Source organism: Drosophila suzukii, chromosome 3, assembly GCF_043229965.1.
Source record: "Drosophila suzukii chromosome 3, CBGP_Dsuzu_IsoJpt1.0, whole genome shotgun sequence".
Taxonomy (NCBI): domain Eukaryota; kingdom Metazoa; phylum Arthropoda; class Insecta; order Diptera; family Drosophilidae; genus Drosophila; species Drosophila suzukii.
Window position 1 is genome coordinate 2586951 of NC_092082.1, and position 26186 is coordinate 2613136.

General features: G+C 45.9%; 9 protein-coding genes across 12 annotated transcripts; 5 read left to right on the forward strand and 4 right to left on the reverse strand.

Annotated features, from left to right (window-relative positions):
• The first annotated feature begins 57 nt into the window (after positions 1–57).
• LOC108013105 (adenylyl cyclase X E) lies at positions 58–4263 on the forward strand. The gene is made up of 12 exons (XM_017078752.4): positions 58–209; positions 270–410; positions 468–612; positions 668–1017; positions 1089–1222; positions 1282–2217; positions 2271–2517; positions 2579–2668; positions 2729–2997; positions 3047–3456; positions 3520–3720; positions 3788–4263. The coding sequence occupies exons 1-12, from the start codon at positions 126–128 to the stop codon at positions 4261–4263; spliced, it is 3483 nt and encodes a 1160-aa protein (XP_016934241.2). The 5' UTR covers positions 58–125.
• Positions 4255–9225, reverse strand: LOC108013102 (plasma membrane ascorbate-dependent reductase CYBRD1). 4 transcript variants are annotated; one of them, XM_070996517.1, is made up of 5 exons: positions 8936–9225; positions 7204–7486; positions 5273–5482; positions 4827–5190; positions 4255–4769 (listed from the first exon to the last, which is right to left on the reverse strand). In XM_070996517.1, the coding sequence occupies exons 2-5, from the start codon at positions 7478–7480 to the stop codon at positions 4595–4597; spliced, it is 1026 nt and encodes a 341-aa protein (XP_070852618.1). In that variant the 5' UTR covers positions 7481–7486; positions 8936–9225; the 3' UTR covers positions 4255–4594. The 4 variants fall into 4 exon arrangements, with proteins under 4 accessions (XP_070852618.1, XP_016934239.2, XP_016934238.2 ...); XM_017078750.4 differs by lacking the exon at positions 7204–7486; XM_017078749.4 differs by lacking the exons at positions 7204–7486; positions 8936–9225 and adding an exon at positions 8440–8598.
• Positions 9226–9475: 250 nt separating this feature from the next.
• Elp5 (Elongator complex protein 5) lies at positions 9476–10832 on the forward strand. Its single transcript, XM_017078751.4, has 3 exons — positions 9476–9635; positions 9718–10411; positions 10472–10832. The coding sequence occupies exons 1-3, from the start codon at positions 9587–9589 to the stop codon at positions 10563–10565; spliced, it is 837 nt and encodes a 278-aa protein (XP_016934240.2). The 5' UTR covers positions 9476–9586; the 3' UTR covers positions 10566–10832.
• oxt (Xylosyltransferase oxt) lies at positions 10736–14986 on the reverse strand. The gene is made up of 3 exons (XM_017078747.4): positions 14047–14986; positions 13399–13559; positions 10736–13019 (listed from the first exon to the last, which is right to left on the reverse strand). The coding sequence occupies exons 1-3, from the start codon at positions 14735–14737 to the stop codon at positions 11241–11243; spliced, it is 2631 nt and encodes an 876-aa protein (XP_016934236.2). The 5' UTR covers positions 14738–14986; the 3' UTR covers positions 10736–11240.
• A 335-nt stretch (positions 14987–15321) lies between these two features.
• Positions 15322–16056, forward strand: LOC108013520 (heterogeneous nuclear ribonucleoprotein A2 homolog 1). The gene is made up of 2 exons (XM_017079415.4): positions 15322–15752; positions 15812–16056. The coding sequence occupies exons 1-2, from the start codon at positions 15416–15418 to the stop codon at positions 15997–15999; spliced, it is 525 nt and encodes a 174-aa protein (XP_016934904.2). The 5' UTR covers positions 15322–15415; the 3' UTR covers positions 16000–16056.
• On the reverse strand, positions 16034–18305 carry ecd (ecdysoneless cell cycle regulator). Its single transcript, XM_017079414.4, has 2 exons — positions 17957–18305; positions 16034–17880 (listed from the first exon to the last, which is right to left on the reverse strand). The coding sequence occupies exons 1-2, from the start codon at positions 18234–18236 to the stop codon at positions 16103–16105; spliced, it is 2058 nt and encodes a 685-aa protein (XP_016934903.2). The 5' UTR covers positions 18237–18305; the 3' UTR covers positions 16034–16102.
• Positions 18306–18949: 644 nt separating this feature from the next.
• Positions 18950–20311, forward strand: LOC108012728 (uncharacterized). Its single transcript, XM_017078160.4, has 2 exons — positions 18950–19170; positions 19409–20311. The coding sequence occupies exons 1-2, from the start codon at positions 19141–19143 to the stop codon at positions 20270–20272; spliced, it is 894 nt and encodes a 297-aa protein (XP_016933649.2). The 5' UTR covers positions 18950–19140; the 3' UTR covers positions 20273–20311.
• Positions 20312–21014: 703 nt separating this feature from the next.
• LOC108012693 (uncharacterized) lies at positions 21015–22003 on the forward strand. Its single transcript, XM_017078120.4, has one exon. The coding sequence runs from the start codon at positions 21021–21023 to the stop codon at positions 21975–21977; it is 957 nt and encodes a 318-aa protein (XP_016933609.2). The 5' UTR covers positions 21015–21020; the 3' UTR covers positions 21978–22003.
• Positions 22004–22162: 159 nt separating this feature from the next.
• yellow-g (L-dopachrome tautomerase yellow-g) lies at positions 22163–25498 on the reverse strand. The gene is made up of 4 exons (XM_017077988.4): positions 24970–25498; positions 23741–23788; positions 23529–23677; positions 22163–22801 (listed from the first exon to the last, which is right to left on the reverse strand). Exons 1-4 carry the CDS (start codon positions 25414–25416, stop codon positions 22258–22260), a joined length of 1188 nt encoding a protein of 395 aa, XP_016933477.3. The 5' UTR covers positions 25417–25498; the 3' UTR covers positions 22163–22257.
• Positions 25499–26186: the final 688 nt, after the last annotated feature.

The following is a 26186-nucleotide window of genomic DNA, read 5'->3' on the forward strand; positions in this document are numbered from 1 at the left end:
GGTTTACCATTCTAAGTATTGATCTGTCCTTTGCTTCATAAGTCAGAATAGCAGCGTAATCAGCATTTAATAAAATATTATCTAACTACCAATTGCTTCCCGTAAGTTCTATTTTCACCCTATAAATGAGTTCCCCGTATTACCAAGAGGACGTGGTGGCCTACCGCTCTTTGAGCACCATTAAGGGAATGGAATGGCGGCACTTAAAAGTAAGTAGTCCCTTCTTGCATATACCCACCACTTATTTCTTAGCATTTCTCCAAGTCCAGAAGAAGTGTCGAAGTCTCCGCTTGGAAACGGCATGTTCTCGTCTTCGGGAGATGGCAATGATATCGAATGTGGGTCGATTAATGTGGCACATTGAACTACTGATGATCATTCACATTATTCTGTTGCTGTCGTTACTCAAGGTAAATATATCTCTATAGTTTCCCCCCTTTGAAAATGAACTTAATTTCTTCCTTCAGGATGTTGTACTAGTCTCATTGGTCCCCTATTTTGCAGTAATGATATTTACTCCATTTATAATGATAGGCAGCATGCAGGATGACGTTTCGTCGACCATCCATATGGTCATCTCATGGTTGATGGCTTTTTTTCTAACTTTTATGGGTTGGTGTCTTTTTATGACAGTTTCTAGGTAATCCTCAGAGATATTTCTCCGCAGACATTTTTTCGGACCTCCTAGGAGCTATCCACCGTGGTGCGGCCTACCCCACAGTGCCCAACTATGATCACTTGGTGCTGCTCTATATCTACATGGCTCTACCGATTGCATTCTTTAGGGGCTGCTCAGCATATATCCTGGGCTTTTCGGTTTCCCTAGTTTATGTCTGCTTCGTTTTATATATGCAGTACCTCAACGACCAAATTTCTTTTGCCCTGCTCGCCTCCTATGCTATATATCTCTTTATTCTTAATTTAATATTCTCGTATTTTACTATAATTCGGGACTATGGTATTAGACGCTCGGTACTGAGTCGCTACCAGTTGGTATACCAAAACATTGTCTACCAGGTGAGATCTATAGGTACATTTGTTCTCAGAAAAAAAATCTTTTTATTACGGAACAAAAAATAATTTCCTAGACTGTAATGAAAAAAGAAAAGGCCCTGTTGGAGTCAATCCTGCCTCGCAGAATGGTTCGTACACTGCAGGAGGAAATCTGCAACCGTATCGAGGATCAGGATAGGAATATCACTCCCCTTATGTCTACTTCACGGTGCGCTTATAAGTATAACTATAACTATTAAGTACGATACTAAAACCCTTATCTTATAGAAAACTCTTCTTGGAGCCCTATCCAGAGGTTTCCATTTTGGTGGCTGACATGGTCAACTACACACATTTGACTACTACCCTGGAGGCACCGCAACTTGTGGAGATCCTGCACGACCTTTTTGTTAATTTTGACCTTGCTGCCAATCGCAACAGGGCGATGCGGATCAAGTTCCTGGGTGATGCCTACAACTGTGTGGCAGGCATTCCCAACTATTTCCCCGCCCACGCCTCCTGCTGCGTGGATCAGGCTTTGGAGATGATCAAAATCACACAGGAAATTAGCAATCGGCGCAACCTGGCCATCAATCTGCGGATCGGGGTCCACTCTGGTGAAGTCTTTGCGGGTATCATTGGGCACACCAAATGGCAGTTTGACACCTGGTCTAAAGACGTGGATATTACCAATCACCTGGAGACCTCCGGACTTCCGGGACTGGTGCACGTCTCCCAACGGACACTAAACATGCTGGACGAGCACTATGTATTCATCGATGGAACCGAAAAGGCTAGGAATGATCCCGTCCTGCAGAAAGCTGGAATCCGCACCTACCTGGTCAGCAGCCGACTGCCCGATGCAGTGGAGCCTGGGGAGTTGGACAATGACTACAGCAACGCCTCCATATCATCATATCGCCTCAGCTACTCTGGATACTACGAGGAGATCCAGATAAAAGCGCAGCGCGAGATGATGAAGGAGGTGGAACAAATGACGGTTGGCCACTGTTTCCTCGACTGCAAGCGGAACAGGTCCTCTAAGAAAAATGCTTCCAGCGAGGAGTACCTGTTCAACAAGAGGATTCGCCTTTTTCTGTGCGTATTCCGCCGTTGGAAGACTGAATGGGCTTTTCACAACCAGCCCGATCTGATGATGAAGTACACCCTGCTTGTCATGTTCTGTGCCGGACTGGCGATACTATCTATTAACTGGATCGAAAGGTAAGTAGTTCCCAAGGAGGAATGGAAAGATATGACTTTTCTATGACCCGTAGGGCGGACTACTTCGACCTCTATGTAATGTTCGGAATCCTACTTTTGCTGCTGATCCTATGTTTTCTTGCTGGGTATAAGAAACTCAGACGGCAATGTAAAAGACTTACACCCATGTCGCAGCCCTCTTTTTTCTTAACCCGCTGGCTCCTCAGGATCTCGGAACGCATCGAGGATTCTCTGTTCGTAAGAGTTCCATTGACCATTGTAGTACTGCTGCTTCTCTACGTCATGTCCTCGCAGGTTGTGGTGGGTATTTTCTTTATATCTATTGTATATTATGATATAACATAGTTTTGATATGATATAGTTTTCCTGTGATGTAGCCAAGTTGGAGCTGGGTATTATTGATGCCCACCTGCACAATGAAAAGTCCTATGCGGAATGCTTTGGACCCTGGGTAAGATTGCATATAAAAACAGTACCTTTATGGTGTCCCAAATAACTCTGATTCCTTTAGACGGTGACCTATTCAGTGGTTATTGTGCTTAGTCTATTATTTGTCATCCTGGGTTGCCCGCTTATAATAAAGATGATCGTGGGCCTTCTGATCGTGGGGCTCCACTTGGGAACCGTCCACTTCTACTATGGATTCGCCTTCGAGCGCTCGGAGACTACCGATCTGGGTCTGAAATCGGACTATGCCCACACCTGGTACCTAGTGGCCTTCTTCATTATTCTAATATTGCGGGAACGTCACATCAACTATCTCAAGAAGGTTTCATTTTTGTAGGTGAGAAAAGATCCATTAGAACCCCTACTAAACCTTCCCTTCTAGCATGCGAGTGTGTTATGAGGAGACTCACCAACAAACTGATGACAAGTTACGCTCCATCAAGATAATTATGGCCAACATCCTGCCTTCCCACGTGGCCGAGGTGTACAAGGTGCGGCGACCCAACGATAAGCTCTACTCCGAGACCTTCTCCAAGGTGGCCGTGATGTTCGCCTCCATCGAGAACTTCAATGCGGACACGGCGGGTCTGAGGATCCTGCACGAGATCATCTGCTGCTTCGACGACCTCCTGGTCAACTACCAAATGAGGTACAAGATCGAGAAGATCAAGGTCATGGGTTGGACCTACATGGCGGCCTGTGGTCTCGAGGTGGACCACTACGCCGACTTCTCGATTGACATGCCAGTCAAGCCACCTGAAGCGGAGTCGGAAACTAGGCGCAGATCTAGCGGTGATTATCTTGTTTTTACATACTTCATCCTACATATACTATTTATAATACTTTATCTTACAGTACTGACTGTTCATTTTGGTAGTACTGAGGACGATGAGATGAGTGGCGATACTGTCAGCCAGCCATTTGCCCTAGTTCAAGATGCTGCCGTCCTGGTGATGACAGAATTCGCCTTGGACTTACTCCGCATCATGTACGATCTTCGGTACAACTACGTGTTTTCAGAGTACGACACTTTTCAGTCGGGCAGCCTCAAGATCGGTGGGTTTCTTCCAGTCCATCGGTATCACTTTCACTCTATTCTTAACCAACTCACATTTTTGATAAGGCATCTCCCATGGACCCGTAATGGCCGGCGTTGTGGGACTCTCGAAGCCCCACTATGACATCTGGGGGCATACCGTCAATATGGCCTCTCGGATGACCTCCACTGGTCTGCTGGACAACATCCAGGTGACCCGGCACACGGCCAAGGTGCTGCGGCAGTTCAACATCCGCTGCAATTACCGGGCCCACACGGAGGTTAAGGGAGTGGGCAAGGTGCCCACCTATCTGGTGGTCATAGATCCGAATCTCACTTTTCAGGATCACGACCAAGCTAGCATGAGCATGAAGAGCTCAAAGAGCTTGATTATCAATCCACTGCTATTCGATCCGAGCTACGAGGCTACCAAGTCTTCCACCTCAGGGGAAGAGGAAGACGGAGCAGAGCAGGAGGATGAGGAACAGGACTCAGAGGATGAGGATGAACTGGAGGAGCGCCAAAAGGCTGGCAGTATCCTAGTCAACGGGGACTTGTATTAATATATATATTTATTTAAGCATATATAACACACGTAGATAGATGTATTCGTACAGTTCAAAGCAAATGTTCATGAGGTTAAATACGTTACGATTTGAGCACTCGCTGAAATCTCCTAGCACAACTGGTGATCCAAGTATACGTATGTGGATAACTCCGAATTGTACATAGTCGTTAAGTTATGTACTTGCTACAGATAATACACGCATCTCCATCTCCTTCATCATCAACAAAGCACCCTCTTTAAGATCAGGTTTCGGTTTCGTTTGGTTTTGTGCACAGTTTCTAGCTTAAGTAAGCATTGCAGCTGGTTTTGGGGCATGGATAGAGTCCTTATTCGTTGGCAGAACTGGAGTTTAGCAGGGCCGTGTCCTCGGGAATGGGCTTTCGCTTGTAGGCGGGCTCAGTGGCCAGGTAGACAACCAGGGCTCCAAAGACCACATAGAGCACTCCGATTACATTGGCCAGCACACCAGCTGGTGGTAAAGTGGAATACGCCGGATTTTTGCTGGGGAAAGAGGTATGGATTAGTCAAGTGATATATCTTTGCCTGATCCAGACTTACATGGCGAAGATGGCCTTCTCGGTGATGCCCATCAGGGCACTCGCGATGGCCAGCACAAAGCCGAAGAGACCGAAGTAGATGTGCAGCGGCATCATGGCGATCTTGTAGTTTTCCGTTAGACCAGGTGCCAAGAAGGCCACAAATCCGGCCACATACTGCAGCGAGAAGATGATCACCGCCGAAAGACCCAGCCAAGAGTGCAGGGAGTACATATTGGGGATGGGCGGACTGGCCAAGTTGTGGGAATCGAAGACCGTCTTCAGGGCAATCACCGTCAGAATAAAAGCGGCAATGTGGATGCCAGCGTGGGTGAGCTTCAGAGTCTTCTTGCGCGTGGTGCGGAAGCCACGATAGATCAGAATGGCTGTGGGTTGGGATTAGCATTTTAAAGATCATCGATTGGGAGTGGAGTGGAGTTGCACCTCTTCCGCTGCATATGTACTCACAATTGCCATATAGGTAGATGAAGCCGATGGTCATGAACAGCGGATGCCAGTTGAACTCCAGGCCGGGATTAGAGGTTCCCCCTAGACCCCCGAAGTGCTGGCCAATCCAGGTGCCCACCAGGACGATCATCGTCAGGCCGCACAGCTGGGTCAGCACATAGAGCACCTTGAAGTTGATCAGCGCCGGATCCATGTTGGCCTTGCCACTGCCTGAAATATCCCATAAAATTTTGCTGGTTAAGATGAGTTATAAATAGAACCCATTACGCAGAGCACGCATTTTTTGGCGATCTAATCGCGGAACTCGTGCAAGTGTAAAGATATAGAGGGGTATTAAAAAGGGTAGGGGATCTCAAGCACTCAAATATATCCCATAAATTTACTTTATGGTTACGTAAACCTTATTCAATTACAATTTTCCACCTGTCGTCTGTGCCCAAACATTAAAATAACCCCTAAACATTTGCTAATAGCATGCGACCAGAAGTTTACGGAATATATAAGCTTTCTTGAACCCATTTTTATGGGTCCCATGCATCTGATCCGGATTAATGGCAGCTGCACCCATAATGAAAACAAACAGTTCCTTTGTCGCCAGCCATCTAAATCCGATACCATGGCATAAACAATCTCATATCGGCTGGTTTAAAATTTATGGAAAAGGTCTGTTCCCAGGCATTCGGACACACCCACACACCCTTTCATCGGCCACTCATTATGCCTAATTTGCCTAATTTATGGGTAAATATTTGCCTGTATTTAAACAACATTTGGGAATAGAATTTCCTTACTTTATCTTTATGGCAGGCGCAAATATGTTATCAGTCTGTTCGCGAGATAGTCCAGCCATCTGATATTAAATCGCTTTAAATAGCATCGTATCTCTCTCTTTCTCGTTTGATGTTGCAGCATGACACATTAAATAAATTAAAAGTTCTTTTCATTCTACTACAAGTTCAGGAAGTGAAAGTAGCCATAAATTTGATTAATTTAATGGGTAATAGTTGTGGATGTATCTTATCCGAAGTGTTATTAAAAGAAAATCTTAAAGTTGAATTTATTTTTAACCGGATAAGGAAAGTTTAGCAGTTCCATATGGTCAATATTGGCATATGGATGGTGTGGTATGTATACTTTTTTAAGAATTCTACCGAGTACAAAAAACAGGACTAATATTTGAATGTTTATAACGACCAACTTATTCCAATGCACTTTTGGTCGTAAACCCTTCGGTGCAGATGCCCTCGATAAGGCCCCTATTTGTAGCCCTAATTGAAGTTTGGTATGCAAATGATGTTTTTATTCCAACCGGAGGCTCGGACGAACTGCAAAAAAGCCAGACGGCCAAGTGTGAGCTTGTAAATTGACTGATAAGTGGGCCGGAGACATTTGTAGCTGGCAATCGTAATTATAAAGGCTGGTAAGTCAGCCACGCGTCCCCCCATTCAATGGGTTCGGTTCGAAGTGCTCCATTTTGGTGTAGTGAAATTAATTGGCACATTAATTGCGATTATGATTGTTAATTATTAGGGTTAAGTGGGCGTGCCAAAGACGCTAAAATCACCAAAGCGTTGCAACAGATCGTGCGCAAAATTTGAAATTTGAACAATCTACATGGGCACCGAAAGTAAAACCCGGCCAGAAAGATGACGACTTTGGAAAAGCGTAAAAATTCGACTCGAAGACAGCAAAAGTGAAATAAACAAAGTCTGGAAAAGCAAAGTGAAATTCAGCCAGTTCGTGATGGGTATGGGTGAAAAGCGGGCGGGCAGGTGAATGGAAATGGATGGAGTGCAGTCTCTCTTTCGATGCGTTTTGCTATAAGCTTTAACTTTTACTAGTATTAAACACTCGACTTGTGGGTTTTACTTGGCACTCATCAAACTGGTAGCCAAAATCCAATGCCATTCACATTGGCATTCACTGTCTACCTGTTGATGATGGTGATGGGATTGCTGCCGTCGGAGTGGCCAATTCAATGCCAGCGATGGTTGTTGCAGGTGGTTCTGCTGTTGCAGGTGTGGCAGGTGCTCCAGATGGAGGTGTCACGTCCAGGGGCTTTTCGCCATTCGTCACTGCGATCACCGTCGTAGTTGTGGACACCGTCGTGGGGGTGGTCACCTGTGGCTCCTCCGGAATCGCTGGCTGCACCTGGACAACTCCCGTCTCCGGCTTTACGGCCTGCTCCACGTCCGTATCCTTCGACATGGTGTTCTAGGCACTGATTAATCAATAGTTCACCAATGGTTCACATGCAACAATGGTCAGCGTTAATTGCCCCAAAACTATACACACACTAGAAACACTTGTTACTAACTACACTGGTTAGCACGACACGAAGCACTCTAGGGCTAAGACAACCGAACACTTTGGCGTGCAATGCGCAAATGAATTTAAAGTTTTCCAGCCGCCGCCCGGCGACGGTTGTAAAATAGAGCTTTTCGAATCTCTCGACGGAATCTCTCGCATGCGATTTCCCCCCACACATTGCTCAGTTCGCTGTGGATAATTTGTTTGGTTTTCTGATGCGGATTGGATTTCAGTTCCAGTGGGGTTGGGTGCCAACGAATGCTGGTTAGTATGCCGCACCAGGTGGCTCGCTTCTGGCCGAGAAGGGGGTGCATTTTGCATTCCTCTGGTCTATTCAAACTATTGTCACTGAGCGGCATTCCAATTGCGACTTTGACTTTAATGTTCTGTGCATAATAATGGGATGGTGCAGGCGGACTTCTTTGGTAAGAACTTTTTTTACCAGAGGGGAAGTGCTATTATAAGCTAAAAGTGATTATTTTTGAATTTTAACATTAATAGTGTGTTTTAGCAGTAAACTTGATCTGATTTATTCAACAGTTTTTTCAAAGCCTACTCTTTTGTGGGTTTCACATTTAGTTAGTTCACATTAAATGGCTTTTACTTATTATCATTATAAATATCTAAGAGATACATTTATTTAGTTTAGTTATAACATACCAACTTTTAGGTTTATTCACATTAACAAACAACTACGTATTAGTAATACGAACTTCTATTATAGAACTTTAATGGTATGATATGAATGGATTAGTAAGACATCTTCATAGCTTTAAGAACAGCTTTTGACTTTAAGAATCTTTAAGAGCTAAAGTTCCTTTCATGGGGAGTTTGACTGTATGTGCATTTTGACTCACCCAGCGAGAACAACATGGCGTATACTTGATTGATGCTTCACCCCGGTCAGATAAGACTTGTCTCAAGACTCTTATCTTCAGCACTCAATTACTGACTTTAAAGCGATGACGCTGGGGTTTTTCACGATTTTTCTATATTTTCTGGTAACTGCCACGCACTTTACTTTACTTGTTGAACTAACTGCTTTAAATGCAGGAAGCTGTGCCTTCCATATGGAGGAAAAGCCGTGGAAATTCTGCAAAGGCTGCGTGGGCGTCGAAAGCCCTAAAGCCCCGCCCACTCCCTCGGGCTTTCCAATTGGCATTTCCATTTCCATTTCCACGAGCTTTTCCATTGGAAGCTCAGAACGGTAAAAACAAAAACACATGCAACAAACTTTCAAACACACACCACTACTGGTAAACCACTTGTTGGATATCAATGAAAAGCCGCCACCAAGTTCTATTTGTTTTGAAGAGTTCTAAAGACGTGGCTTAAATAAAGAGGTAAACTTACGGTTTATATTTTGGTCAGTAGTCCAATTTATTTAATTTGGAATATATAATTCCAAATAGTCTTCAGTAGGAGAGAAAAAAACAAAAGAGGCACAAACACAAAGAGATATTTTGGCAACAAAAATAAAAGTAATCGAATGCTGTGCAAATTTTACTACGTCAGCATTTTGTTAACTAGTTTAACTAATAAGCGGCAGATTCATTGATCTTTAATTTATTGTTAACATGACAAGGACAAGGTCAAACTTTCACTATCAAAGGGTTTTAAACTGTAACTCGATCTGTTTAACCGCTTACTCGCTTTGTTTTTGTCTGTTTACTCATTTGGAAAAAGCGGGATAACCAGGGAAGGAGATTAAGAAATATATAATCAAGGTAATACAAAATATAAGGTTAGATAATTTTGTACAAAAATAATTAGGGCTTAAAGATAAGGTTGAATTTGATTTTTGAAAATCATAAATAATATTTAATTTAATTTAAGCAAGGCAAACATATACTACCCAGCCCTGGATTAACTTACAGCTCCAGTGTGACCCTCTCAATAGGTTTCAAAATACCTTAACGCCTTATAGCACTGGCAGCTTCAGCAAAAAGCACAATTTAAAACAATTTAAAATAATAAAGCAATCACCCAATAAATGCTGGCAAAATGCTCTCCAACCTGCTGGTGACCAAACAAAAAGTGGTCCTCGTAATAGGTGAGTCCAAGGTGGGGAAGTCCCCAGTAACGCCTGCCAACTTATGTGCTCCTCCTCACCTTTGCTTTCCCCTCGCACACAGATGAGCTAAATCGGGAGCGCATTGCCCTCAAGTTCATCGGCAGCCTGCTGCACGAACAGGGCCAGGGGGCGGAGACCATCAAGACCCTGCCCACCGGCATCAGCCTGAAGCACGTGGCCACCTTCGAGGCACTGATCGCCGAGTGCGCCAACCAAAACAACAACAACAACACGCCGGCGGGAGAGACCGGTGACCTGGATGCGGGCACTCCGGGCTCAGGATCAGGGAAACCCACCGGCTTCAACGTCATCCTGCCCACACTGGCCGACCTGCTGTGCTACCAGTCGCCCGCCTTCATCTTTAGCTTCCTCAACCGCCTGCGTCGCTCGGAGCACGTGCGTCGTGTGTTCCTCTGGGCCTCTCCGCAGCACCTCCAGCATCCCCATGCCGAGTACATCCTGGCTGGCTGCGAGTACCTGGCGGAGTTGGTGCTTCGCCTGGAGACGGACAAGCTACTGTCACTGATATCGCGCAAACCCGGTGGCGGGGTGTCCAACAGGCGGTTCGCCTGCCAGGTCAGCAAGACCCAGTTCCAGGTGACGCCGCTTGACGAAGGGCTGCCCACAGGTGTCTCACCCAAACAGCCTACCCCGGAGGCGGAGCAAACCCCAGAGCCAGCCAGCAGCACCTTCAAAATCGAGCTTGACGAGGATGAGATGGTGGCCCGCAACGCACTCACCCTGCCATATGAACGGTGAGTGGATATCTGAAAATAAGATTGGCTTATTTGACGATATGATCTTCTTTATTTCAGCACCAGTGAGCCGACCGAGGGCAACATAATATACACACCCGATGCTGACGACGACTTCGATGAGGAGGATCCGGACGAGGATCTGTGCATCTAGGCTGCCCGCCAGCAGCGAACGGCAGTACAAATAGCCTTGGCTTTAAGTCTACTTAAGTCTAACCTACTAAATACATCAAATACCTGGAATTCCGGCCCCAAAGTTCCGCGTTCCGCCAAGGGGTGTGTTCAACCTCGGATGAGGAGCAGAATGAATCTTTGAACGACCACTTTAGTACATGTAGAATTGCTCATTTATTTTGGATAACTTGATATGTGAATCAAAAAATCGAAGAAACATTGTGAATACAGATTGATTCAATTGCTATCTGGTGGTGCTGCCGCTGCCTAGCTTATGACTTAGTTAAGGAATTGCGTCTAGCTAACCTTATGTACAGTTAACTCTGGATTGCCTCCACGATATTTGGCTGCAATGCGATCTTTTGGTGTCCAGTGCGTTGCGTATTTACAAGGCGTTCGTTCAAATCTAACTAACTTAACTACTTCAAAATGCTCTATGCTCTACTATTGATAAAATCAAATTACAAATGGAGCGGCGGAGTTCCGCATCCGGTCAAGATGGCGCTTAAAAGTTCACATTTATCACAACAATCTATACGAAAACATTAAGGACAAAAAGGAGCTATCAAAAAATGGTTAATTGCATATCGGTTTCTAAATCTTGGCGAGTATTTACACTAGAGAATTAATAACAAAACTGATAAATGGCAACGGCTCATTTGAGCAGGGCATCCACATCGCTCTTGGGATCGGGAGCCAGTGAGCTCCAGGCGACATCGCTGCAGAGCGGCAGGGATACCTCGGTGTCCGTCTCCACCAAGCAGCTCTCGCGGAGCTGAAAGAACTGCCCGACCAAGCCGTCAATCCAACTGTGAAGCTCCTGCCCCAGCATCCGCCCCTTGGCCAGGGACTCCTCACGCATGGTAAACTGCTCATCGTCGGTTTGGAGATGCTGCTGCCACTCGACGGGCATCTCGAAGTCCTCGGGCAGTGCCACGGACAAGCCGGCGTTTAGCTTCTCAGCTTCCGAGGATTTTTCCAAGGGATATCCCCTGTAGTAGGCCATTGGGGCTATTAGGAACTTGAGCTGCGCATAGATGGAGTTGCGTCCTATCAACTTGGCTGTCCAGATCCCGGGCGTGATTGGATGTTTGAGCAGGGTTTTCGAGTGATTTATCACATCGCTGGTGGAGTCTTCGACATGCAGTTCGTTAAAATCCTGCAAGCGACCCAGCGGATCTATCCACAGCAGGGTGAGGTTGTATGAGTGGGACGCTGCTCCCGAATCCGCGGTGGCCTGCAGTGTGTAACTCAGTAGCAGATCACTTTGTGGACCTAAGAGCTTCCCAAAGTTGCGGGCCACTTGCTCCTTTTGATCGAAGTCCGTGGAGACCTCAAAGTTGCGTAATCTCTTGCTGAAGCGGGCATTCCTCGCCAGCTTGCCTTGCTGCATCGGACGTACTCGCGTCTCCAAATGCAGCGGTTTTCCCGATGATCCTCTGGCTCTGTAGCGCACCAGGAATCCCTTGTACTGATCCCGGTGGAGGTAGTGAGTGAGTTCGATCAACTCTAGGGGATCCAATTTGGTCTGACGAGCAGATAGACGCATAACGCTGTCACCTATGCTTCTGGCCAAATCATCCCCTGATCCGTGGACATCCTCGTGGTGATACAGAGACTGCCAGTAGCCGTGCAGATTGGCATACTCGCTGGTGTACGGTCCGTAGAGCCATTCCTCCAGCTGCAGCAGCACAGCCTGGTTAATCACAGGCTCAAACTTTCGAGCGAAGAAGAGGGATTTCTGCTCTGTCGACTGCAGCCTGGGCCAATCTTCCGGCTTAAAATCATTCGGGCTGCATCCGCACCAATCCACCACATGTTTGTACTGGCACTTGCATCCCTGCTTCCGTTTCCAGTTCGTCACATGCAGGTTGTTGTCCACATAGCTGGTGCAGTGCTGCGTGTTCCTGAGAACCGTGTGGAAAAAGGACTCCGCAGGCAGCAGGGTGTGCCGAAAGAGCTTGAGAAGGGCCTGCAGCAGCTCATCCTCCTCCTTGGGATGGGTGACATAGGCCACGAAAGGTCGCGACAGCGCCACCCAATCACTACCTCCGTCCACTTGGATGCCCGCTGGCAGCTTGCGATCTCCTATCCTCCACATGTGCGTGTCGCACTCCACGAAGGTCTTGTCCAGACCCTGCTTCTGGATGAACTTTTGCGTCTCCCGGCCGTGGCCCTTGACAAAGTTCCTCCCCGGATTGGCACTTAGGAAATCCACCAACTTGTCAAGCGTCTTAACCGGGAAATCGCTTTCGCTCAGGTTGATCACAAAGTCCCAGTGCCAGTTGGACTGCAGGAGATCCTCCATGCACTGGAGCAACATGGTCAGCAGAGATGCTCCTCCCCAAATGGTGGAGAAACGCTTTCGCGCCAAACGGATGTTGGGAAACTTTGACTCCAGCTCCAGCAGCTTCCGGTACAGGTAATCTTGGCGCTAAGGGGATATACAAGGTACATTCAATTAGAATACTTAAATAATATAATATATATAGTATCAAAGCTACGTAGACACTTTCATAAACCGGGCAGAACTCAATCGTAATATTCTGTTTGTGGGCCAGGCAATTAGTATACAATGTGAATTAAATGCAGTGCTGATTGTGCACTTTTCCGCATTAAACAAGACAGTTTATATAACAAGTAACTATGTAGATCAAGGCATTTCTGATATAGTCGGTTTGTTAGCTGTAAACCACACCATATATAAATCAATTTTAGTGACCAACTATTTTGGCCGCCAGTGTGTTAAATTGTGCAAATTAGCGCAATTAATTGAGCGCGCTTTAATTGCCGAGTTCCGGCCGTTGACCCACCTCGTCCACATGAATGTAGTAGACGTGCTCCGGAGCATAGAGCGCCTTCAGAAGGCGATGCACCTGACGCAGCGCTCTTCCATTGAGCGTCAGCAGAAATGCGATCCGCACGCGCTTCATTCCCGGCGGAGGAGTGGTGGCCGCCAGCTGGGCGGTGAACTCTGCAAGAGAAGGCATAGGTTAAGAGGTTTCTATAAGGAAAATATATTATTTTGCGACTTTTCTCTGTAAAATCGATAAAATTTCTTATCTTAAGATCACATATCTAAGCAGGTTAGCCAAACATTTAAAAGATATCTATAGTTTCGTGGTATTGCTTTAAGATAATACCGTATAGCGTGAGAACGAATAACTTTAATAGTAAGATAACGTTAAAATGCATATCTAGATTTACTTTTTTTGACTAGGTAAGCCATCAGTCAGCGTTCATAACTATCCAATTAAGTGAAAAGTAATCTTGCCATTGGGAAATTACAATCTAACAATTTAAAGCAGTATATAAAGAATATTTATGGGTCGGTAAACGTGATTTAAGAATTTTAGTTGGGTACACAAGTGATAAGGGAGAGCATTATTCTTTTCGAAAACACGTAGAATACTACAAATATTCTCAGCTCAAAATACATTCAACTCCTCCATAGTACTCACTGGCTATGCCGGTCTCGTAGATGTTCATGGCGTAGTATCCTCCACAGATCTCCTTGGCGTTGCCCAGGCACTTTGTGTTGCAGCTGGAGTCGGGTATCTTCGCTGCCCTCGGCGGCGTATCGAAGCCGCAGAAGCACTCGCGTCCATACTGGACTCCTGCATAGGGGTAGCCACTCTGCAGGCACAGCTCCACGCATTTGGCGGGGGAATTGGACGTCTTGGAGCTGCTGTAGTAGCCGGCCAGCAGACGACGATCCTTCTCGTCCTTATAGCAGCCTAGGGAAACGTTGGCCGTGTGATTGCCCGCCGGACAGCTGCTCCGGAGTTGCGGGGCATAGAAGCGTCCGGCTTGGATGGCGCAGGCAATTTGCGCGATGTGTTCCCGACAGTCTTTCGTTTTGGCGCGCTGCAGGGCCGAGATGGCCTCCCGGGCGAGGATGTCGCACTCTGGCTGGAAGCCCAGTTGCTGGGCAGTTAGTTTGGTCCTGGGTGGTGGCTGGACTCGCTCCTGGGACAGCGGCGGGGGCGGACTGGCTGGCGTCTCAGCCGCATCGAATCCGGAGCCCGAACCGCCGCCCACGATGTCCAGGGATTTGTAGGCCAGGAACAACTGGATGGCAACGATGAGCAGCAGGATGAGGAAGAAGGCGCGATAGCGTCGCAGCCAGCGGGCGGACACAGATTGCTCCATGGCTAGTGGTGGAATCCGAATCTCCGGGGGCTCCGACTCCTTCCCTTTCCCTCCTCCGGATTCTGGGCGTGTGTGTGGGCTGTGATCCGTGATTCGCTGTGGCGACGAGGCGGGAACATGTTCTGCTGTCTACTGCTGGCGGGCGAAGCATCGGGACTTGTTCGACTGCTTAATTAATAACATTTTTCCGCGGAAAACTCGCCCCCGCAAAATAGTGTTTCGAGCAGTGTGACCGCACTGTGGTGGATGGAAAATACTGCACACACATTGCTGAGGTGGGCGCGTTCAGCAGGTGCCTTAGATTTAGTGATTTATTTTGTATTTTAATTTAATAAATAATTTTAATTTTACAAATTGTGTATCAATGCTCTAAAGTATTTTGTAGTATAAATAATTACTTGTAATAAACATAAGAAATATAATTCTTTATCACTGATGCTCCCCATAACTTTGTGTGAATCTAATACATTTGAGCTTAAAATAATAAAAATGTTGTTGATATTTTAAAAAGAAAGTGATTTCTAACCGATAACTGTTTCTCACACCGGTGTCGTGACTTGACGACAATCACAGTGACGGAAATAACGTTGGTGAACGCACAAACAGCTGTGTTTGGTGGCCATTGAAACATATGAAAATCAAAATCGAGGGGACTGTATTTGGATATATCTCAGAAAAATGGTCGATCCGAACCGAAAGATAAACCGCCTGGTGGAGAGGGACGTCAACTTCCTGGAATCCTGTGAGCTGGAGTTTGCGGGTCGCTTCACAGACGAGGATCCGGAGTTTATGGCCCACTGCAGCAAACCACTGCCGGAACCGCCAATTGTGGAGAACTGGATGGGTGGAGGAGGAGGAGGTTTCCAGGGTGGCGGAGGTGGAGGAGGAGGTGGACATGGACATGGACACCACCACAACAATCGCTACAACGGAAATCGCAGAGGCGGTGGCGACAGGGGCTGGCAGCGGCGGGGAGGAGCTGGATACCACAACAACCAGGACAGAGGTTTCAGGGGTAGGTTCCCGGGTAGCTCAGTGCCTATTTATAGCTAACTAACCCACTTATCCACGCAGACAACCGGCGAAACAACAGATACGATCCCAGAGATCGCCGGGATCGGGATCGCTATGACGGAGGATCCGGATCTGGTGGCTACAAGCGCTCCCATGACCATAGCCAACGCAATGACCCCCCCAGCAACGAGCCACCCATGAAGGTCAGACGTGACTATGGAAACTTTGTGCCTGCTTCTAAGGATTAGTTATCAAAAGTAGCAATTAAGAATACTCTTCACATTACACTCAATTATTCACATTTACGTTTATTTGATGGACTTAAGACTAGACTAATCCCTGTAAAACCGCTTACACGGCCGACTCGGAGATATCCTTGGGCTCCTGATCCTCGCCAGCGGACATGCCCACGCCCATGGCGCTAAACAGATTGGAGACGGGCCCGGCGCCGCCCACCTGCGACTGATAGCTGTCCATCATGTTGCGCAGCGTGTTCACATTGATATTGATGGGCTCAAAGTCCTCAATGTCGTCGAAATCGTCCTCATCCGCCTGGGGAGGAGCTTTCTTCTGCTTGCCGTGGAAGGACTTGCCCACGCTGGTCTGAGCCAGCTCCCTGTCCATTTGCTCCATGTACGATTGGATCTGTCGGTCAAGGGGGAAAACACTGCCGCCACCAGAGAGGGCATTCAGATTATTTTCCATGTCGTCCTCATCCGCATAGTCGCTCATCTCCGATGTGGAATCCCAGTTGTCCTCGGGAATGACAAAGTCCAAGAAGTTCCGCACATGTGTGCTGTCCGGCTCCTCCTGCTGGATGAGCGAGTTGCGCTGGCAGGCCTTCCGCATGGAGGGATTCTTCTTCACCTTTGCCCCCAAGCCCGTGGAAGTCTTGGCCTGCGGCGGCGGCTCGTCATCGTCGGAATCCAGCTCCGGCTCCTCGAGACCGCGGTGTTCGATACCCTCGTAGTTGGACTGTCGATCGAGGAACTCGGCCAACTGCTTGGTGAACTCCTCGGCATTCATTTGGCCATTCGGCTTGTAGAGCTTTTTGGGTCCGTAGCGATCCTGCAGCATGGAGTCCAAGTCCTCGGCGCTGATGTTTAGCCAATCATCCGAGTCGCTGGGTTGAAGGTTGTTCTCTTCATCGCGAAGTTCCTCGGAAGCGGCCTCCGTTGGATGGAGTAACAGGTCCAGGATCTCTGCTCCCGCCCGCGGAGCTGTACGAAAACGCGCCTGGTTGCCGCGGAAGTAATCCTTGGCCTTGTTTAGCAGCTCCTGGTACTCGGCACTGCCCTCGATGTTGTTGCGGAAGTATCCCTTGCCCTGCAGGCTGCGCAGATACGAACGCCAAGCAGGCATGTCCTCCAGCTGTTGGCCCTCCAACCGCTTGGCCTGGGTGGCCAAGATCTCCAGTCCGCTGGCCAGCTTCACGCCCAGCAGTTGTTCTTTGTAACGCTCCGGATGGGCCACGGGATCTGTGAGATTCCAACCGAGACGCTTTTCAGGGAGATACTGCTGGTGCGACAACATGGCGTACAGACAGCGGGTGAAGCGCACATTGGTGCGCAGGCGTGCGGCCTCCGGTGGGAAATAGCGCATGGTGCGCAGTGCCTTGACGTCCAGGGAGTCCCGTTCGCAGAAAGCCCGCACCGCCGAGGAGAGGAGTCTGGGCTGCTGCTTCAGAAGCTGTGCAGCACTGCGCGGGAGTTCCAGCACCTGCCGGTGGATGGAGAAGTGCGGCTGGGCGATCTGGTACTCCTTGAGTCTGGAATCAATGCAGGACTGGATCTCCCGCGAGCAGCGATACAGGGTGGGATTCATTCGTATACGTTGTACAGCAGTGGCCATGGTCAACGGCTTGTCCTGGCTGCTGGCGGCCGAGTTCTGGAGCAGTTGCAGGCAGCCGCCGACCAGGTAGACACGCTGCTCGCAGGTCTCCGGCGAGGCCCAGTCGGGCAGGGCATCCGCCGCCTCGATGAGCAGAAACTCGCCATCCGAATCGCTGACCCGGGCAATGCAATCCCCGCGAGCACGTGTGATCTCGGTGAGTAGATACACGATGAACCACTCGTCGCTGATGTTGTCGCCGTAGTGGGTTACGCCGTGGAAATGGGGCGGGAGGTCACCTGGGCGGGGACATGGAATGCACATACATAGTTTAGAATGCAGAAATCGGTGCTATTTATAGAAAAGCGTGCATACCCAGTTCCGCCTCCTCTTCCGGGTTAGTCTCCTCGTTCAGCAGCCGCTCCTCGGCACCTCCCATCCGGATCTGCAGCTGGAACTCGTCCTTGTGCCACAAATAGCTGCGCTCCATGGACTTTTCCTTCACAATGGCAGAGATCTCATTGCGGACCTGGAGCATCAGTTTGCGCAGAATGCCCTCATCTTGCAGGTTGTCCGGGATCTTGGGGAATATGTAGTACTCCACGAAGTCCTCCTCGCGGACGAACTCCAGATTGCTGCCTGGAATCTTGGTCATCCTTTGTCCTTTTGCTCCTGCTCCTCCTTTTTATTTGCGGGGGTGTTTAGTGAGACCAGGTGGCGAAATGGGTAAAACACCAAATGCCTTCGACCAGCCCTGAATTTACACTGCAAAATTTGTTTTTCCCGCGTAATTCAAATGGCGGTTAAATTTGAAACACCTTACCTTTAATATATAAAATTAAAATGTATTAAAAACTGTAGAAAAGATCTTGATGAAGTTACGTTTATTCTTTATCTTAATTATTTATTTTTGATGGACATCTTTGGTCAAGATTTAGTGGTTAAAAAAGAAAGAATACAATTAGAAATAACATTTGGATTTATAAATACTTTCTGTTTCTCATATAAAAGGAAAGGGAATTCACTAAATTTAGGTAGTCTCAAACCGAAGTTACAATGCATAATAGAAAATATAATTAGCACTTAAGCAGGATAAGATACGTTAAATATTTATCGGTTTTTTTACCGCTTAAAGTTTTTTTTACCAGCATTATTGAAAGAAATTAAAGACAAATATTTATCCAAAAACACTTAAAAGTACTCTAAATATCACGACCAAACCAAATCCCGCTGTGTTGACTCATTAAACACCTACTCGACTCAAATCTTGATGTGCCATTTTCTAGTAAATATGGTTTACTCACTCATCATTGCGGCATTCCAACCTAGTTGTTGTAATTAGAATCGTCGCAGCGATTGCCACTTTGCCCAACTCTCATTGACTTTTGAAAGTTGATAGGCAAACAAAAACACACGAAAGATATAAAACGCTATCTAAAGTCTGCTATTTTGGGGCTTTTATTGCTGTCACCAGAGGAACTTGGAACCAGACAATCGAAGATTCTCGTGGGAGCTGGACCTAAATATACAAGAAAATAAAGAAAAAGGAATACGTCATCATGTTCTTAAATAAACTATTAGTGAGCTTGGTATGTATTGCTGGATTTTGGAATAGGATAAGCCAATCGGGTTTCAAGTTTTAATTGGAACTTCATTGAATCCACGAGACATGTGTTATATAAAAAAGTCTCTTTTTAATACTCAAACATTTAAAGGAATATTTATTAAATGAACTTTGAAGAGAAATTTTTGGCGATAATCAATTAAACCATCGTTATTTAACAATGTTCTAATGGGCTAACTTTTAATTTCATTCCTCCTCCTTAGCTACTGCTCAACCTGGTGGCTCTTTTAATGGGAGCCACTGTGACCACCCGACGCATTCAGCCGCGGGAGACGAACTCCTGCGAGGGCCGCCAGAGTCCTGGACCCATCTGCGAATCCTGCGAGCTACTGGCTACCTGTGTGCGTCACTCGAATGGATGGGTGAACATCCCGGTGGAGTCCTGCGACGTGGCCAATGGGTACTACTGCAATGCCCGACTGGGGAGCTGCACCAACGAAACAGGACCCTGTCATCCATTCGGGATTGAGGGCAACTTCCAGTGCACCTCGCAGGGCATCTTCCCCGATCCCTACGACTGCCAGAAGTACCACATGTGCTACTTTGTGGGCGCCACTCTGGTGGCCGCTGCTGTGGATTGCGGGAATGACAGGGCCTTCGACGCGAGGACGGGTCAGTGCACCCTGACCCTGAGTGACACCGTCTGCCTGCAGCGACAGTACTACTGCCCCAACGCCGGCCACGTGGCCCCCTGGCCCACTAACCCCAATATCTTCTACGTGTGCAAGTCGACGGTTAACCAGAACTTGAACGACACCATTGTCATTTACCCCTCACTGCACCGGTGCAACGATGGAGAGACCTTCGTGGACTACGTCTGCCGCAGCGGATCGAATGTCCTTCCACCGAACACGGATGATCCCTCGGTGATCATCGAGGATCCCAATGACGATGACTTCTCCGTGCTGCCCAACACCTGCCAGCACGTGGGCTTGATAGCCGACGGAAACGATTGCCGGAAGTACTACTACTGCTCGGCCCTGAATGGAACCCTGCGGCACATGGACTGTCCCGCGGGCACCTACTTCCGCCCCGAGTTGTCCTCCTGCGTCCTGGGGACTTGCTAAAGTGGTTGCCACCCTGTATTTTATTTGTTCTTCGAAAGAAAAACCTTATAACTTATAAATAAATTAATCACAAAATCGATAGAAGGACAAAGAAAAATATTTTGTTTGTGTCATATAAAGAGCAAGTTAGGGATTTTTATATTAACCAATGTGGTCGGCAGTACAAGTAGTGAAGAAGTGTACCAAGATACGCTAGAAAATCCTTTTTTCTTGAAAGTACGTTAAAAGTCATTGATAAAACCAATAACAATTTCTTATTAGGATGACATTATTTATAGAACTTCTTTGCAATTTATATTTTAGTTATAGGGGAAAACGAATATGGAACGCTCTACGGAAAAATGTCCGAGACATTGTTTATTCGGGGATCCATCCTATGGCTCTGGATACTAATTGAAATAAATTAAGCAGATCTTGGTTATTATATGTAATAACTAGTTATATACTGATGAGGAAATTTGTCTGTCTCATAAGAAGGTCCTATAAAAGTAAATAGCTAGCAAAACTTTAAATAAATTTGATTACTTCATATCCAATTATTGAAAACATTTTCTCAGATCTTGATAATAATAAGTAATCTTTCTGAAATAATACAAACGTTGAAATAAGCGGTACTTCACCAGCTTGATAATATTAAACATACCTTTGAAGAGCTTATCGATTTAATTAAGTCAAAGACATATGTCTTTCTGATTAGAGGGTGCTATAAAAGACAGACAGCCAGTTGACCCAACCAACAGTCTTCGCAATGAGGTCTTCGCTCCCAGTTTTTCTACTCCTAAGTGTCCTGGTGGTTGGATCAGCTAAGGCTGATGATAACCCCTGCCAGGATGTGCGTCTGTCCGGCTTCGTTTGTCTGAACTGCACCACTTTGGGGTATTGTCTTCGAGATACCACCGGGAACTGGGAAACCATATCGATGCTGGGCTGCGAGTCGAACCACAATTTCTTCTGCAGCGACGAGGGAACCTTCGGATGCACCTGGCAAGCCCAGTGCCGGGTGCCTAAGAGAGGTCCTTTCAACTGCCAGCAGGCGGGAGTTTTTCCCGATCCCTACGACTGCAGGAAGTATCACGAGTGCAGCGATCAGAGTGTGGACACCCCTCGTCTGTGTTCGGATGGATCTGGTTACTCCACTCTCGAAGAATCCTGTGCCGTTCCCCGGGAGAGTGCACAATGCACCGAGCAGCAGTATACCTGCGATCGATCTGGACAAGTGGGTGCCTGGCCGGCGGACAATCGGTACTTCTATGTCTGCGCAAATTATACCCCCAATTCCCTATATCCTCTGATGATGAAGTGCCGCGAGGGTTTCGTTTTCAACAGTTACAGTTGTGTTCCTGACTCTCGGTCTATGGGTAAGGAACTACAAGTCAGGGAGACCAAGAAATGTGTAGATAACACCCGATACGAATGTCCCTTCCGAACTTCCGAGATTGAGTACTGCAAATGCGTTGCTGGAGAACTAGAGCTCATTACCTGCCCATCTGGTTTCCACTTCGATGCCAGGATCTTGACCTGCGTGAGTGAAAGAGTCCATCAGTGCAGGGACTTTGAGGTTCTCAGCTGTCCCAATACCACCTCTAGTGATGAGTACTGCCTGTGCATCAAGAACCAATTGCAGATCTATAACTGTCCAGTGGGGCACTATTATAATTCTGAGATATCAAAGTGTCAAGATGTTTTGAATGGAAGAGTCAATTAAAGATAAATGTGCATTATAATAAACAATTTGATATTATGGCATAATATAATTGATTTCAATACGGGGTGGTATAGATATAACTCTAACTCTCTAACGGATTTATCGCCTTCCCATGGTATTATTCCTATTTTTATGGTATTATGGGCATTTTGATTAAAAAAATTGTTAAATAATTCCCCAGTCAGTTAATATTTTTAGACATTCACCAAATTTTAATGAGACCCAATAACGACAACAATTCAATGGAATCTTAAACCTAATAAAGGGAAATGATCATAGATCAATCGTCGCACTCCCTCACCACGGGATGCAGGACGATGGAGGCTCCGTTGCAGCCGGTTCTATCCGAGATGAAGTCGTGGAAGTTGCTCTCCAGGGCCCACATGAAGCGCTTGTGACCCGGAAGGACTTGGGTGGAGAGGCGGCAGTCGCCACCCCGCTGAACCTCCTGCAGGTTGGCAGCCTTGAAGCAGGTCTCCGAGTCCCACAGGTAAATGTCGTTCTCGCCCTTGTAGCGGAAGAACAGGGAGGTGCCCCCGTCGGCGCCCAGGAGAACTGCCTGTTTACCGTAGGGCTTGGGACCCACATCGATGATGGAGCCCGCTCCCTGGCCCACCCTCAAGTACTCTCCCTTAATGGAGTACAGTCGCGAGGAACTCAAGTAGCTGAAGAACAGGGTGGAGGTGCCATCCGGCTTGGAGGTGAGCGCCACGTAGAGCACATCGCTGGTGGGGGCGGTGGCCTTGGGCAGGACAATGCGGTAGGACTTGTTGCCGGTGATGTCGTACACCAGGATGCTGCGTGCCCCGGCATCAGCCACATAGCTGTGAGGGATCGGAAATAATAATAATAGCAAGTTAGATAAGATATCATGCCGCTAATTCATTTTTAATTGGTTAGAAAAGGGTAAGGAGTGAGGCACACTTGTGACAACCATGCTATGCAGATAAGATATGATACATTTCTTTGTGGTTAACTCCTTTTGAATAGCTTTTTAAATCAATTCAAGATCATTTTTAAAACTAAATTAATTTAATTTTGGTTTCAACAATTACTTATTGAACTCTCATTATTATTATTTTATATAATATCATAGGTAAACTCATATTTCTCACTTGATTCATTGGACTTTTTCATAAGATCATGATTATTTTTAACCCTATACCAATTATAATTTTATATATCAAATTTCTCCACGTAAAATTATTTAATACCTATGTAACATTTAAGGTTTTCATTGTTTAATTCAGTTTCTTCTTGATTTTCAAATTGATATTGATATATATTTTAATATTTAATATATTGATAAGTTGTTGAAAATTAATTTGATGCTGCACGTTAATCGTAATTAATCCTTCATAGTTGAGGTAATTGCCAAAGCCAATACAAATGAATTAATCAGACGCATTTCACAGGTAAAATGCCTGGCAAATGGAGCTTCAATTCATATGATTTAAAATGTAATAAATGAGTTTTTCCCTGACATTTATCTGCACACTTTTTCGACCATTTAAAGAATGAAGACCCAATTGAATAGGTGGTAAAACTCACACGAAGGGCTTGTTGTCCTTGGAGTAGTCGACCACGATGAACTGCAGGCGGCTCTCGGAGGTGACCAGGTCACTCAGGTCGATGCTCTTGACCACCTTGTTGTTGGCGGTGTTTATGGCCACGATCTTGGGGCTGCACCTCCGGATGGGCTTTCATTTAAATAAATATATGTTATTATTTAATTTATTATAATCAAACGAATAAAAACTCACCTGCTCCAAAGTGTTAACAATGCCGACGTCCAAAGCCCATAAAAGTCCCTTCAAAATAAAAAGTGATACAAAACAATTAATAATTGCCATGAATTGCGGCTTATATTCATTGTTCTTAATGTTTTCATTTGCTGGCTGTTAATTGAAATGTTGTTGGCGTTAAAAATTCCACACTCGTAGATACATGGCAATAAAATGAGTATCAGCAAAAGGCACTGAATGGAAAATTGCGCAAATAAATAAATACAGTTGCGCTTTCTGTTTGCTGTTTGTTATTGTTATCGTTATGTCGACTTTTGTGTAAATAAAATAAAGAAATGATTTGCATAAATGCAGCTGAACGAGAATGGCATTTAAATGAGCACGAATTGACGGCATCAATAATTGAAGGAAATTATTGTGTTGCAGCTATGCTGGGAATTGTAATTAGGTCATTTGTGTGGCTTTCCATCTGTAATCATGTAAATATTTTGTAATACCATTGACATTTCAGAACATCTATCATTTAAATTTAAGCTGACTACCTCAAATGTTAAAATTTCAATCCAAATGCTCAGAACAGTGTGGAATCGCCTGTCGTTTTGTAGGGAGTTCAAATTATTTCTGAGTACTTTTCACTGCATTTTCATGGCACTTTTCCGCAGCCCTTGCCCTTTTATAATATTCCATTTACATAACCACTTTTTCACCCGTTTATCCGTTTATTCTTTCTCTTCAGTGGCCGTCGCCAATTGCCAGACATGAATTTCATTTGAAGCTCTTCGTTTTTGGCGCCCCTTTTATTTGATTAAAAAAGCAATTTTTGGTCGTCAGCCAGGATGGGCAGTTAAAAAGGGTAGTTGCGGAGGGGTTAATGGGCCAGAGATACCCTGGAAATTCAATCTTCTATTTGTTAGGATTAATCTTTGATTCTTTTTAGTTACAATCCTTGATATTAAAATAATAAGAGACTATTAAAACACCTGAAAAAAGGGAAACCATATTGTTCCTTAAAATATGAAAATACTATCTATCTAAAAGCCCTAACTACCCCTGGTACCCCTTCATCCGCCCACTATAAAAATATGAAAAAAGCATTTAAAAGCCATCAAAGAGGTGGCGGGTCAAAAGTGCCATGAAGAAGAGGTTGCACCCCAAAAAATAGCAATTCTTAATTAAAGGCAGAAATTGCAGTTTGGATGAGACACCGAATAAAAACCCGAAACAATATAAGCGTTAATTGCACTCACATTCTGATCGACAGCTATGTCCACGACTGACTGGAGGGCCTGGCAGTTGCCCTCCTCCTGGATGGCCCAGCATGGATAGGGGGCGATCTTGGTGAGGCACTCGCCCTTCTTCAGGTTGACCTTGCCGAGGGTGAAGGGCACGCCCTGTTTGTACCTGGGCAGGGCCACAAAGGCCGAATCCCGCTGCAGCTGGGCCCGGGTCACAATCACATTCCGGGGCACATACCTCCCGGATTGGACGTAGATGTTCTTGGTGGACTCACAGGGCCAGTGGAGACTACTACCACTCAGCTGGAAAGTCAGTTCACCCAGTGGGTTCTTGTCGCACTTGGTTCCCCCAATGGAATTGGAGGCATCTGTGGATCCGGCCTCATCGGTGGAGGAACTGTATCCTCCCAGGACCACAGAGGCAAAAACTATAACAAGCAGCAATGACAGCTGCGACATTTTTGGGTCAATTTCTTACGAAGATTCCTTGAAATACAGATCCAACACTCGATTAACCACGTTTGGCCAGAACATAAAACTGTCTGAACGGCAGCCAGACTTGCATTTATATATAAAACCCGCCGATTTGTGCAGCAAGCTCTTAGAGCGTGTTGCAGCAAGGTCGTTAGATGGTTAACACGGGGTAAACAAGCGGCAGTCTGGAAATGGAAGTGGAATGGTTACCACCCAGCCAGCACGTATGGCTTACGCCGGAAATTGGGCAGACCTCTAAGCCCGCCTCTGTTCTCGGTTTCTAAGCAATGCGGAAGCCCGCTCGGAAAAGAGTTTCCAATTTAACCCACTCCATGTGCGATCATAAAAGATTATATTATCCGTACTTTATTCGCTTCAGAACGATGTAAATAGAAAATTTAAGATGAATTACCTACTATTAATAGGTCTTATAAGTATAACCTTTAAGACCAAATAGTAAAAAAAAAATTTTTGGAAAAGCGCTTCCAGTGTCGTGAGGACAAACAGTCTTTAAAATATCGCCATTATTCTATTAAATTTTAATTTTTTACAAAAAGATGAATAGAACACATATATTAAAAATTCTATATTAAAAACAAAACAAAAAACCAATAATATTTTTAGCTAATGAATAGATATCACAACAAAATAAACGGTTTTTATAGCTTATAGGTTATTTTAGTTAGAGTCAATATTTCTTAAATAGTTCCCTTAAGGTGAGATAAAATAACTTAACGTTCTGAGGTAAGCTGATA

Excerpts from the sequence above, each read along its gene's own strand:
- Elp5 (XM_017078751.4), top strand. The coding sequence starts at position 9,587 with ATGCTCTCCAACCTGCTGGTGACCAAACAAAAAGTGGTCCTCGTAATA. Across the intron at positions 9,636-9,717 it reads AAAAGTGGTCCTCGTAATAG|ATGAGCTAAATCGGGAGCGC; the intron begins GTGAGTCCAAGG and ends CCTCGCACACAG. Across the intron at positions 10,412-10,471 it reads CTCACCCTGCCATATGAACG|CACCAGTGAGCCGACCGAGG; the intron begins GTGAGTGGATAT and ends TCTTTATTTCAG.
- LOC108012693 (XM_017078120.4), top strand. The coding sequence starts at position 21,021 with ATGAGGTCTTCGCTCCCAGTTTTTCTACTCCTAAGTGTCCTGGTGGTT.
- ecd (XM_017079414.4), bottom strand. The coding sequence starts at position 18,236 with ATGACCAAGATTCCAGGCAGCAATCTGGAGTTCGTCCGCGAGGAGGAC. Across the intron at positions 17,881-17,956 it reads GGAAGAGGAGGCGGAACTGG|GTGACCTCCCGCCCCATTTC; the intron begins GTATGCACGCTT and ends GTCCCCGCCCAG.
- yellow-g (XM_017077988.4), bottom strand. The coding sequence starts at position 25,416 with ATGTCGCAGCTGTCATTGCTGCTTGTTATAGTTTTTGCCTCTGTGGTC. Across the intron at positions 23,789-24,969 it reads ACATAGCTGTCGATCAGAAT|GGACTTTTATGGGCTTTGGA; the intron begins GTGAGTGCAATT and ends TTTATTTTGAAG. Across the intron at positions 23,678-23,740 it reads TTGTTAACACTTTGGAGCAG|CCCATCCGGAGGTGCAGCCC; the intron begins GTGAGTTTTTAT and ends TTTAAATGAAAG.
- LOC108012728 (XM_017078160.4), top strand. The coding sequence starts at position 19,141 with ATGTTCTTAAATAAACTATTAGTGAGCTTG. Across the intron at positions 19,171-19,408 it reads ATAAACTATTAGTGAGCTTG|CTACTGCTCAACCTGGTGGC; the intron begins GTATGTATTGCT and ends CCTCCTCCTTAG.
- LOC108013102 (XM_070996517.1), bottom strand. The coding sequence starts at position 7,480 with ATGTCGAAGGATACGGACGTGGAGCAGGCCGTAAAGCCGGAGACGGGA. Across the intron at positions 5,191-5,272 it reads CATCTACCTATATGGCAATT|CCATTCTGATCTATCGTGGC; the intron begins GTGAGTACATAT and ends CCCAACCCACAG. Across the intron at positions 4,770-4,826 it reads GAGAAGGCCATCTTCGCCAT|CAAAAATCCGGCGTATTCCA; the intron begins GTAAGTCTGGAT and ends CTCTTTCCCCAG.
- LOC108013520 (XM_017079415.4), top strand. The coding sequence starts at position 15,416 with ATGGTCGATCCGAACCGAAAGATAAACCGCCTGGTGGAGAGGGACGTC. Across the intron at positions 15,753-15,811 it reads CCAGGACAGAGGTTTCAGGG|ACAACCGGCGAAACAACAGA; the intron begins GTAGGTTCCCGG and ends TTATCCACGCAG.
- oxt (XM_017078747.4), bottom strand. The coding sequence starts at position 14,737 with ATGGAGCAATCTGTGTCCGCCCGCTGGCTGCGACGCTATCGCGCCTTC. Across the intron at positions 13,560-14,046 it reads CTACGAGACCGGCATAGCCA|AGTTCACCGCCCAGCTGGCG; the intron begins GTGAGTACTATG and ends CTTCTCTTGCAG. Across the intron at positions 13,020-13,398 it reads ACTACATTCATGTGGACGAG|CGCCAAGATTACCTGTACCG; the intron begins GTGGGTCAACGG and ends ATATCCCCTTAG.
- LOC108013105 (XM_017078752.4), top strand. The coding sequence starts at position 126 with ATGAGTTCCCCGTATTACCAAGAGGACGTGGTGGCCTACCGCTCTTTG. Across the intron at positions 210-269 it reads TGGAATGGCGGCACTTAAAA|AAGAAGTGTCGAAGTCTCCG; the intron begins GTAAGTAGTCCC and ends CTCCAAGTCCAG. Across the intron at positions 2,998-3,046 it reads CTCAAGAAGGTTTCATTTTT|CATGCGAGTGTGTTATGAGG; the intron begins GTAGGTGAGAAA and ends CTTCCCTTCTAG.